This window comes from Neodiprion fabricii, chromosome 4 (assembly GCF_021155785.1).
Source record: "Neodiprion fabricii isolate iyNeoFabr1 chromosome 4, iyNeoFabr1.1, whole genome shotgun sequence".
In the NCBI taxonomy this organism is placed as follows: Eukaryota; Metazoa; Arthropoda; class Insecta; order Hymenoptera; family Diprionidae; genus Neodiprion; species Neodiprion fabricii.
In genome coordinates this window covers 17,527,354-17,539,879 of record NC_060242.1, presented here as the reverse complement: position 1 = coordinate 17,539,879, position 12,526 = coordinate 17,527,354, and the positions used below count along the sequence as shown (strand labels likewise).

The window sequence follows — 12,526 nt, the reverse complement described above, 5'->3', positions numbered from 1 at the left end:
CCTCCTCGTCCACCACCGACCACCTTCAACCACCTCAGGTTATACCTTGAATAGTAATAAATATTTTCAGTATAAGAACACATCGTAAATATTGTGTCATGATTAATATAATTGAGTAATTGAATAATTGATTAATTGATAATATAATAAATTGTATAAGCTTATTCGTAGCTACCGAATTCGGGCTTGCGCCAAAAACGAATTGAAATAATTTATTGTAAACATGAACGAGCAACCACGGAGCGCTTATTCTGGAAGTCGAGAAATTTTATTAGCGGACTGACAGCTACCGAATTTGGGCTTGCACGAAAAACGAATTGAAACAATTTATTGTAAACATGAACCAGGAACCACGGAGCGCTTATCCTGGAAGTCGAGAAATTTTATTAGCGGACTGACAGCTACCGAATTTGGGCTTGCGCGAAAAACGAATTGAAATAATTTATTGTAAACATGAACGAGCAACCACGGAGCGCTTATCCTGGAAGTCGAGAAATTTTATTAGCGGACTGACAGCTACCGAATTTGGGCTTGCACGAAAAACGAATTGAAACAATTTATTGTAAACATGAACCAGGAACCACGGAGCGCTTATCCTGGAAGTCGAGAAATTTTATTAGCGGACTGACAGCTACCGAATTTGGGCTTGCGCGAAAAACGAATTGAAATAATTTATTGTAAACATGAACGAGCAACCACGGAGCGCTTATCCTGGAAGTCGAGAAATTTTATTAGCGGACTGACAGCTACCGAATTTGGGCTTGCGCGAAAAACAAATTGAAATAATTTATTGTAAACATGAACCAGGAACCACGGAGCGCTTATCCTGTAAGTCGAGAAATTTTATTAGCGGACTGACAGCTACCGAATTTGGGCTTGCGCGAAAAACGAATTGAAATAATTTATTGTAAACATGAACCAGGAACCACGGAGCGCTTATCCTGGAAGTCGAGAAATTTTATTAGCGGACTGACAGCTACCGAATTTGGGCTTGCGCGAAAAACGAATTGAAATAATTTATTGTAAACATGAACGAGCAACCACGGAGCGCTTATCCTGGAAGTCGAGAAATTTTATTAGCGGACTGACAGCTACCGAATTTGGGCTTGCGCGAAAAACAAATTGAAATAATTTATTGTAAACATGAACCAGGAACCACGGAGCGCTTATCCTGGAAGTCGAGAAATTTTATTAGCGGACTGACAGCTACCGAATTTGGGCTTGCGCGAAAAACGAATTGAAATAATTTATTGTAAACATGAACGAGCAACCACGGAGCGCTTATTCTGGAAGTCGAGAAATTTTATTAGCGGACTGACAGCTACCGAATTTGGGCTTGCACGAAAAACGAATTGAAACAATTTATTGTAAACATGAACCAGGAACCACGGAGCGCTTATCCTGGAAGTCGAGAAATTTTATTAGCGGACTGACAGCTACCGAATTTGGGCTTGCGCGAAAAACGAATTGAAATAATTTATTGTCAACATGAACGAGCAACCACGGAGCGCTGATCCTGGAAGTCGAGAAATTTTATTAGCGGACTGACAGCTACCGAATTTGGGCTTGCGCGAAAAACAAATTGAAATAATTTATTGTAAACATGAACCAGGAACCACGGAGCGCTTATCCTGGAAGTCGAGAAATTTTATTAGCGGACTGACAGCTACCGAATTTGGGCTTGCGCGAAAAACGAATTGAAATAATTTATTGTAAACATGAACCAGGAACCACGGAGCGCTTATCCTGGAAGTCGAGAAATTTTATTAGCGGACTGACAGCTACCGAATTTGGGCTTGCGCGAAAAACGAATTGAAATAATTTATTGTAAACATGAACGAGCAACCACGGAGCGCTTATCCTGGAAGTCGAGAAATTTTATTAGCGGACTGACAGCTACCGAATTTGGGCTTGCGCGAAAAACAAATTGAAATAATTTATTGTAAACATGAACCAGGAACCACGGAGCGCTTATCCTGGAAGTCGAGAAATTTTATTAGCGGACTGACAGCTACCGAATTTGGGCTTGCGCGAAAAACGAATTGAAATAATTTATTGTAAACATGAACGAGCAACCACGGAGCGCTTATTCTGGAAGTCGAGAAATTTTATTAGCGGACTGACAGCTACCGAATTTGGGCTTGCACGAAAAACGAATTGAAACAATTTATTGTAAACATGAACCAGGAACCACGGAGCGCTTATCCTGGAAGTCGAGAAATTTTATTAGCGGACTGACAGCTACCGAATTTGGGCTTGCGCGAAAAACGAATTGAAATAATTTATTGTCAACATGAACGAGCAACCACGGAGCGCTGATCCTGGAAGTCGAGAAATTTTATTAGCGGACTGACAGCTACCGAATTTGGGGTTGCGCGAAAAACGAATTGAAATAATTTATTGTAAACATGAACGAGCAACCACGGAGCGCTTATTCTGGAAGTCGAGAAATTTTATTAGCGGACTGACAGCTACCGAATTCGGGCTTGCACGAAAAACGAATTGAAACAATTTATTGTAAACATGAACGAGCAACCACGGAGCGCTTATTCTGGAAGTCGAGAAATTTTATTAGCGGACTGACAGCTACCGAATTTGGGCTTGCACGAAAAACGAATTGAAACAATTTATTGTAAACATGAACCAGGAACCACGGAGCGCTTATCCTGGAAGTCGAGAAATTTTATTAGCGGACTGACAGCTACCGAATTTGGGCTTGCGCGAAAAACGAATTGAAATAATTTATTGTAAACATGAACGAGCAACCACGTAGCGCTTATTCTGGAAGTCGAGAAATTTTATTAGCGGACTGACAGCTACCGAATTTGGGCTTGCGCGAAAAACGAATTGAAATAATTTATTGTAAACATGAACGAGCAACCACGGAGCGCTTATCCTGGAAGTCGAGTTTCACCGCGCAGCGGACCCGAAGCGCGGGATCCGGGAGGTTGAGAACCCGGTATTCGAAATACGTAGCGGACCCGAAGCGCGGGATCTGGGAGGTTGAGAACCCGGTACTCGAAATTTGCGGAGCGCGACTCTCAACCGTCCGCTCTACTGCGCGGTTGTTACCAGACTGAGGAACTCGGCTAGCCGATTTTAGATTGGTGACGTCACTTTCCGAACATCCGAAAATTCAAACTTTGGTTTCGAACTGTAATACTAGGTATGATGATGTATGATGTATGATGTATGATGTATGGTGTATGATGTACGATGTACGATGTATGATGATATGATATGATGTATAATGCTTTTAGTTTTCACGTTTCATACAAGAAATACGCACTTCATCTCTCCTGCCGATTCCAGACTCAAGCGGCCAGGCCCTTCGATGGTCAGCCGTTGACTGAAGATATATTCTAATAACGCTGCCGTTCTGCGACAGTTGGATGATGAAAAATTTCGCTCGTATCTTTCAAATGTGTGTTAAAATACACTCGAAATGTTAAGAAGCGTCGTTCTTTCTCTCCCTATCACCTTTCTAGGTCTTTAAATCACTACGCAGCGTTAAATACTGTCTCATATACGAAGCATCCGTTTCATCTCGTTCAAAATTACCGCATCCGTGATGTATTACAGTTACTCTGAATTTTTTTCCATCCGAATACTTTTCGAAAGACAATTCTGCTCCTCCACCCAACGCAGATACTTCACTTGCGACCAGCTAAAACAACGTTTCGATTCTATGCCTATGAAAATTCAAGATCGAGAGAGCAAATGAAAAGTTGTTGGAATAATTATGAATACTAATGTCATGGAATACGTCGAGCGCGCGTCGAATAGAATCCCATTTCGAAATGAATAATTCTTCTCTTCTCATATCATAGCTAATCTGGTAATATAGGTAAATAGGATGGTTGGAGGTGTTCGGAAATGGTAGGACATTTCAAAAGTTAAAGTCGACGATGATCCGGTGCATCAAGTTTGTCGTTACAGATTTTCGTTTCCCATGAGGCGTAGAGTATTCAACAACGATAATGCAGTCCTCAAAATTCATCATTCATCTCTGACTGGAAAGCTAATTCGCAAGGCGTGGTATTCTATTCTATTTGCATTATTAGAAAAAAAACACTGTTTCTAATCTTTTGCTACATTTGGTTTAATTCCCATGCTTCCACAGCACGATTAGTCGGAAATGTTTTTGATTATCCATAATAAAATGAAAGAAGTAACAAAGCTTACATTTATTGTTAAAGCTCTAATGAATACATCAAACTGCGGTTGAATCAATTCATTTATTATTTGCACATGACCTCTGTATATTTGATAAATTATTCCTAAATACATTGAAACATACGTATTTATAATGAAATATCATGCAATGGGCCGTGTAAACTATAAACTATAATTTCTATCGAATAGCTGCTTTTATGTCAACAGGGATTTGAGACTCAGTTCAGTTCGTCCTCCTCCTCGTCCACCTCCGACCACCTCCAACAATCGTCAACCACCTCGAACAACCACCGATAACCACCTCGGGTTGTACCTGGAATAGCAATAAATATTTTCAGTATCAGAACACATCAAAAATATTACGTGAGGATTAATATTTGAAAAGTGCTGGAATAAATTTTTTCTGGCACTATTCGAACGCAATTTTGCGAGACAATTCGATTAAGCGCAGTCCTGATACGCTGCGAGCAGCGGATAAAAAGTTACAGCCAAAAAACCAGAATATCAGATTTCGACATTTTTCAGCAGGTGCTTTTTCCTTCGTAACTTCTTTTCTGTTGATCCCACGCTCTTTTCGCTGCGTTTTCCGAGTTCCTGGGGATCCGATTGATCAGAAAAGGGTCATACAAATCGAATCTGAGACCAAAAATTTTTCGCTTAAAAAAACAGCAAGGCTAACCCCTTTGTATTTTCGGCCAAAATTTTCGAGATTTTGAAAAGTGTTGTAATAAATTCTTTTATGCACTATTCCGACGTAATCTTGCCAGAGAAATCGATTGGGCGCAGTCCCAATACGCTGCTATCAACGCATCTAAAGTTACAGCCAAAAAACGAAACCCTGTGATTTCGACATTTTTCAGCGGGCGCTTTTTCCTCCGTAATTCCTCTCCTGTTGATGCCACGCTGTTTTCGCTGCGTTTTCTGAGATCCTGGGGGACCAATTAGTCAGGAAAGGATCATTCAGATCGGATTCATCTCATCTCAAAGTTTTCGAACACCTCTTGTTTACAATAAATTATTTCAATCCACTTTTCGTCAAGCACAAATTCAGTAATTATAAATGCGCTTATAAAATTTATCACACTATTATTTAATGAATTAATTATAGTAATGCTCACACAATATTTTTGATGTGTTCTTGTACTGAAAATATTCATTCCTATTCAAGGTATAACCTGAGGTCGTCGTCAGTGGTCGCTGGAGGTGGTTGGCGATGGTTGCAGGTGATCGAAGTGGACGAGGCGGAGGACAAGGAGGAGGAGGATTTGTGCACTGTGAGTATAACATTTTTATAATATTTAATGGAGTAGGAGTAGGATCATGATCAAGAGTAGGAGTGGGAGTAGGCTCACAAGTAGGATCAGGAATGGGATCAGGAGTAGAAGTGGAAGTAGGATCAGGAGTACAAGTACAAGTACAACTACTACTCCTACTCCTACTCCTACTTCTACTCCTACTCCTACTCTTACTCCTAGTCCAACTCCTACTACTCCTATTTGAATTCGAACTTCTACTTCTATTTCTACTTCTACTCCAATTTCTAACACTCCTACTCCTACTCCCACACTTACTCCTACTCCTACTTGGTCCTCCTCCTCCGCCTTCTCCTAGTCCTTCAGCCACGTACTATGACCGCCAACTACGTCCGACCATCTCCGACCATCTCCAACCACCTCCAGCGACCACCGCTAACCACCGCTCACCTGTGCGGGTTATACCTGGAATAGTAATGAATATTTTCAGTATAAGAACACATTGAAAATAATTTGTAAGGATTCATATAATCAATTTATTATTTATCAATATGATAAATTAAATTAGCGCATTTATAGCTACTGAATTTGCTCATGCGCGAAAAATGAATTGGAATAATTTATTGTAAATATGACGAATTTGAAAAATTTGAGATAAAACATAATGATAATTGTCATTAAATATTATAAAAATGTTAAACTCACCAAGCACAAATCCTTATCTTCCTCATCCACCTTGTTCTCCTCGTCATCCTCGTCCACCTCCTCGTCCACCTTCGACCACCTCCAACCACCGCTAACCACCTCCAACGACCACTGACGACGACCTCAGGTTATACCTCCAATACTAATGAATATTTCAAGTGTTAGAACTCACCAAAAATATTGCGTAAGCATTACTATAATTCATTACTTGATTAAGAATATAAATTTTATTAGCTCATTTATAGCTACTGAATTTGCGCTTGCGCGAAAATTGAATTTAAATAATTTATTGTTAACATGGAGTGTTTGAAAAATTTTAGGTGAAATATAATTACAATTGCCATATAATATCATAAAAATGTTAAACTCACCGAGCACAAATCCTCGTCCTCCTCCTCGTCCACCTCCGACCACCTTCAACCACCTCGAACAACCACCGATAACCACCTCAGGTTATATCTTGAATAGTAATAAATATTTTCAGTATAAGAACACATCGAAAATATTGTGTAAGGATTAATATAATTGAGTAATTGATCAATTAATTAATTAATAATATAATAAATTGTATAAGCTTATTCATAGCTACTGAATATGTGCTTGCGCGAAAAATGAATTGAAATAACTTATTGTAAACATGACTAGTTTGAAATATTTTAGATAAAATATAATTACAATTGCCATGAAATATTATAAAAGTATTTTACTCACCGAGCACAAATCCTCGTCCCCCTCCTCCGGAATCACCTTGATTACCCGCAACCACCCCTAACCACCTCCAACGACCACCGCCAACCACCTCGAGTTATACCTCGAATACTAATAAATATTTTCAGCATGAGAACAAATCAAAAATAATGTGTAAGGTTTAATATAATTTTTTTATCGACATATTTCACCAAAAAGATTATGAGAAGACTATAAAGTTATAGAAATTTTATTAGCGCACTGACAGCTACTGAATTTGGGCTTGCGCGAAAAGCGAATTGAAATAATTTATTGTAAACACGAACCAGGAACCACGAAGCGCTTATCCTGGAAGTCGAGTTTCACCGCGTAGCGGACCCGAAGCGCGGGATCCGGGAGGTTGAGAACCCGGTACTCGAAATTTGCGGAGCGCGACTCTCATCCGTCCGCTCTACTGCGCGGTTGTTACCGGACTGAGGAACTCGGCTAGCCGATTTTAGATTGGTGACGTCACTTTCCGAACATCCGAAAATTCAAACTTTGGTTTCGAACTGTAATACTAGGTATGATGATGTATGATGTATGATGTATGATGTATGATGTATGATGTATGATGTGTGATGATATGATATGATGTATAATGATTTTAGTTTTCACATTTCATACAAGAAATACGCACTTTATCTCTCCTGCCGATTCCAGACTCAGGCGGCCAGGCCCTTCGATGGCCAGCCGTTGACGCAAGATATATTCTTCAGTTAACGGGTCAGCTAATAATAACGATGCCGTTCTGCAACAGTTGGATGATAAAAATTTTCATTTGTACCTTTCAAATGTGCGTTAAAATAAACTCGAAGTTTTAAGAAGCTTTGTTCTTTCTCTCCCCATCAAAAAAAAATCACCAACAGTCACCTTTTCAGCCCTTCAAATCAGGACAATTCGTTAAATACTGTCTCATGTACGGCGCATCCATTTCATCTCGATCAAAATTAGCGCATTCGTGATGTATTACAGTTACTCTGAATTTTTTTTCATACGAACACTTTTCGAAAAACAATTCAGCTTCTCTACTTAACGTAGATACTTCACTTACGGCTAGCTGAAACAGCGTTCCGGAATTTAAAAAATCCTGCAATGAATTTTGTAATGCACTATTTCGACGTGATTTTTCGAGCGAAATCGAATGAGTGCAGTTCGAATAGGCTGCAAACAACTAATCAAAAGTTACAGCTGAAAAACAAAAGATTTCCTTCGTCATATCGCTGCTGTTGATGCCACGCTCTTTTCGCTGCGTTTTCTGAGTTCCTGGGGGTCCAATTAGTCAGAAAAGAGTCATACAAGTCGAATCTGAGACCACAAATTTTTGGCTCCAAAAATGAAAAAAAAGTAAGGCTAACCCCTTTGCATTTTTGGCGAAAATCTTGGCGATTTCGAAAAGTGATGGAATAAATTGTTTCTGGCACTAATCCGACGTAATTTTGCGAGAGAAATCGATTGGGCGCAGTCCCAATACGCTGCGAGCAACGCATCAAAAGTTACAGGCAAAAAACGAGAACCAGTGTTTTCGACATTTTTCAGCGAGTGCTTTTTCCTTCGTATTTTCTCTTCTGTTGATCCGACGCTCTTTCCGCTGCGTTTTCCGTGTTCCTGGGGGCCCAATTAGTCAGGAAACGGTCGTTTAGATCGAATCTGGGACCAAAAATTTTCGGCTCAAAAAATGAAGGAAAAGTAAGGCTAATCCCTTTGCATTTTTGGCGAAAATTTTCGAGATTCTGAAAAGTGCTGGAATAAATTCTTTCGTGAACTATTCCGACGTAATTTTGCGAGAGAAATCGATTGGGCGCAGTCCCAATACGCTGCGATCAACGCGTCGTAAGTTACAGGCAACAAACGAGAACCAGTGATTTTGACATTTTTCAGCAAGTGCTTCTTCCTTCGTATTTTCTCTCCTGTTGATCCGACGCTCTTTTCGCTGCGTTTTCCGAGTTCCTGGGGGCCCAATTAGTCAGGAAACGGTCGTTTACATCGATTGTGGGACCTAAAATTTTCGCCTCCAAAAATGAAGAAAAAGTAAGGCTAATCCCTTTGCATTTTTAGCGAAAATTTCCGAGATTCTGAAAAGTGCTGGAATAAATTCTCTCGTGCACTATTCAGTAGCAATTTTGCGAGAGAAATCGATTGGGCACAGTCCCAATACGCTGTGAGGAACGGTTTACTGCTGAAAAACTTCAAATTCGTGCTGGCTTATTAGAATGAAGAGAAAGGCAAGTGAAAATTCCATAGCTACAATTTTTCTTGTTCCCTTTGAGTGACAGTTCATTCAATATTATAAGACTATACTGAAATTTGAAAATTATGCGTAATCAATTACTAAATGTTGAGTATATTTCAGAAGGTACGAATAGCAGAGTACAATTTAATTTATTTATTGATACATTAAAACACGAGCGGTCGTTTGGTTTAAAATTCATTTATTCATCCATTCCACAATTAATTCATCCCATGTGTATATTGTTTAAAAATGATGTATATTGTTAAAATTATAAATAAGTGTAAATAATTGTCTTTCGTTGAGGCACTATATTCTTGGATTGCACATTGTTTAAGTTTTTTCTTCGATTCAAATCCTCTTTCTTTAAATTTGATTTGACTTTCCGAGTTGATAATAGTTAATTTTAAATGTTCTTCTTCGTGGTAAAATTTACTCTTTTATTATAAGTTCGTCGATTCTCGGTCTTTTAATATTTCATTTCGGAGATGGGAACCTCCACACCTCCTTCCTTCTAGAGAGAGTTGACCAAGAAGCTCCTTCTTCTTAAATTTGAAATTTGTGACCAGGTGTCCCACACCACGAGTCTAATCTCATCCGCTCGTGTCGTGCTTATTGCGCGGTTATATTTGAATCATTAAAATATCCCTCAATTCTAGTACAAGCGTTCAAGCGTCAGTGTATGGTATTTCAACAAGTTGCCAAACTGTATGAAAGTGAAACATAAAGAGCAGTTAAGGAAATAGAAGTGTAATACACGTTACTTCATCCAGAACACAAAAAATATTATATGAGATAGTTATATTCTGTAGTTTGTAAGTTAGTTCAAGTTCTGTCCTGCACACAGGTACATTGTACAATGTATCTCTACAAGATACGATATGCTGTCAATATTTTATATTACCTGTATTAAAATTAACATATAAACGAATTTCCCCGTATAGTCTTCTCATTTTCTCACATGTGGGTCCTACGCCATTTAAAATGCCTTCATTGCAATCCTTGGTAATTTCCTCACAGCCTGATCCTTTGCTCTTTTTGCGGTCCTGAGGGTCTAATTAGTATAGAAAGGGTCGCAGAAGTCGATTTCAAGAAGAAAAGCTTTTGTGCCGAGAATCACGGAAAAAGTATAGCTAACCCCTTTGGATTTTTGTGGAAATTTTAGACGTAAAATGTATAATATTTTTTTTACATCGTCACAACCTGCATCAATCTAGCTTCCGAGATTGAAATAATTTTTTTTTTTTTTTTGCGGATGGCTCTTGTTTGTGTTCCATTTATACTCATTTGCGCTACTGTCATCCGGACCATGTCGTATCGTGCGAGAGTTTAGGTAAAATTTCAACCCGCGGTTGATGAATATTTACTTGTTCGGCATCGCATGCAGAACGATAAATTCCCAGTACCAGTGATAGATAAAGACATTGAATTTCATAGTACACCACCATGTCTATTTTCGTAATGGAACTAAAATTCATAAAATGTTTCCTGTATGGTTTACGGTTGAGCTCATTTACCGTTCCAGTGTGTCAACTTATTTGAGTTCTTCACAGTCGACGACTTCGTACGGAAATCTGTTATCTCATCGCCGTATGTATTCAACTGTCTATTCATTTCAACTGTCTATACTGTAATCGGCTACTCCTCTGACAAAAATGTGTGTGTGAAATTTGTTTAAATAGAAATAAAAATTCAAAAACAACTTATTTGCTAGCCTGTAGAGTGTTCCCTTTCAGAGTCTCGGATGCGTAAAACTCGTCTTGGCTATTTCCCTAACCTTAGGTTCTACCCAGGGTTCGGAAAGCCGTTTATAACGCGAATGAAAAATACCACGTTACAGTACATACAAACTTTACTATGTTATTTTACTATTTTTATAGACGCCATTACAACGCGTATTAATATTGGATAAACGTTTTCGCAACTTCCTCTCTTCCCTTCACATTTTACAATCACCATAGCGTCTCCTAGACGAAGGAAGAGGCTCGAGATACTGCTGCCGATTCTTCATATTGCTCAGTCCCATCTTGCTAAAGTTGTCCATGTACTCAGATCGTCCGGTGAAGGGTTCGTTCCACATGTCGAAGGTCTCAGGAACTGGCAAACGATAAATAATTCAGCAATCAAGAGTCAAACAAATTCATCATTCCCCTTGCAAGCGTAAATAAAAAAACGCCTGATCACCTGTTAGGAAGTTTATACTCTTGGCCGGCTGAATGGTCGGCCTGTTTATGGCGCTGTATCTGAAACGAGTCGGATCTCTGTATCCGTCCCTCAGATCGGTAACCACCGGATTGATCGGCGCCCCGATCGGTGAATCGACTGCCGCCATGAGCTGCCTGTAATGGGCGATCGGTAGCCCTGGGGAAAATCGGTTCCAATTACAGTGAACAGTTGACTTTGATTTTGCAAAGATAAGAGCGCACCTCGTTTTTCGTAATCCGTCTGATAGACGCTCTTCATCGTCTCGTCCCCCATTTCGCAAACATTTTCCAATATCGTGCTCATCAAGTTCGTCATCTCCCGGTTCACTGCCACCACATCGTCGTGGAGTCTTCTCTCCTTGTCGGCCAGCTGCTTGTACCTGCGTGAAAGACAGTGAATTAATCCTGAAATATATGGCCATCTTTGTTTTCTTTCCCCTCACCTGTTCATGTCGCTCTGAAACCCGTGAGCATCGCATCTGCAATCGTTCGGATCAACCTTCGGCATGTAGAGTCTGATACCGGTGCTCATCGGTGGCTGAGTGGGCCTTACGATAAGCGGTTTAGGGTACGGCCATGTGAAATCCCGGTGCGTCATCGTAGCAAAAGTCTCGCGGAGGTTCGTCATTTTGGACGAGTTATTCAGAATTCACGCAAAGAATCCTCAAGGTGGTTGTTATAACAATTCCGGAACCGCTGCAGGACAGTTAGAAATTAAAGGATTTCATGGAATATAAAGTGAATCAAAGTTGTAAAAAGTACCACCTACTGGTAATTTTAACGTGCTGATGAGAAGCAAAGACCATTGACTAAGCTGCGCAAAGCTTCGTCTCGTGATCATCTGTCAAGTTGCAGGCTTCAGGGTTAGTATGATAACGCTTCGCGATGATCTGGAGTGTCGGTTTAACAAAACCGCGGTAAAGCCAGGAGAGTCCGCTTCCAGTTGAGAAAATAATCATCACAGCTACTCTGTAGAAAATATAATGAAGAACTGCTCGAACCGACATCACGATTAGCCGCACCATCAGAGATTTCGTCGCCATACCCCGTTTGCAATTTTGTGAAAATTCTCACGTCTTGACTTGTGGAAACCCGACTGTGACGGGGAAGGTGAAGAAAGATTGATTTTTCCGAATATTGTAAAAAAAAAAATATTCCAGAAAACGGTACACTGCAATTTTGCTATTCTAGGCTATCAGGAGACCGAAATTGTGCGCAAACCGATCCGACGA

General features: G+C 39.8%; 1 protein-coding gene across 1 annotated transcript; it reads right to left on the bottom strand.

Moving 5' to 3' along the window:
- Positions 1 to 10,722: 10,722 nt before the first annotated feature.
- Positions 10,723 to 12,182, bottom strand: LOC124181360. Its single transcript, XM_046567863.1, has 5 exons — positions 12,064 to 12,182; positions 11,738 to 11,990; positions 11,517 to 11,674; positions 11,275 to 11,451; positions 10,723 to 11,187 (listed from the first exon to the last, which is right to left on the bottom strand). Exons 2-5 carry the CDS (start codon positions 11,920 to 11,922, stop codon positions 11,030 to 11,032), a joined length of 678 nt encoding a protein of 225 aa, XP_046423819.1. The 5' UTR covers positions 11,923 to 11,990; positions 12,064 to 12,182; the 3' UTR covers positions 10,723 to 11,029.
- Between the last annotated feature and the right edge of the window lie 344 nt (positions 12,183 to 12,526).

Coding starts and splice junctions, on each gene's coding strand:
- LOC124181360 (XM_046567863.1), bottom strand. CDS start 11,922: ATGACGAACCTCCGCGAGACTTTTGCTACGATGACGCACCGGGATTTC. Junction 11,675..11,737: donor TTTCAGAGCGACATGAACAG/GTGAGGGGAAAG, acceptor TCTTTCACGCAG/GTACAAGCAGCTGGCCGACA. Junction 11,188..11,274: donor GAGTATAAACTTCCTAACAG/GTGATCAGGCGT, acceptor ATCGTTTGCCAG/TTCCTGAGACCTTCGACATG.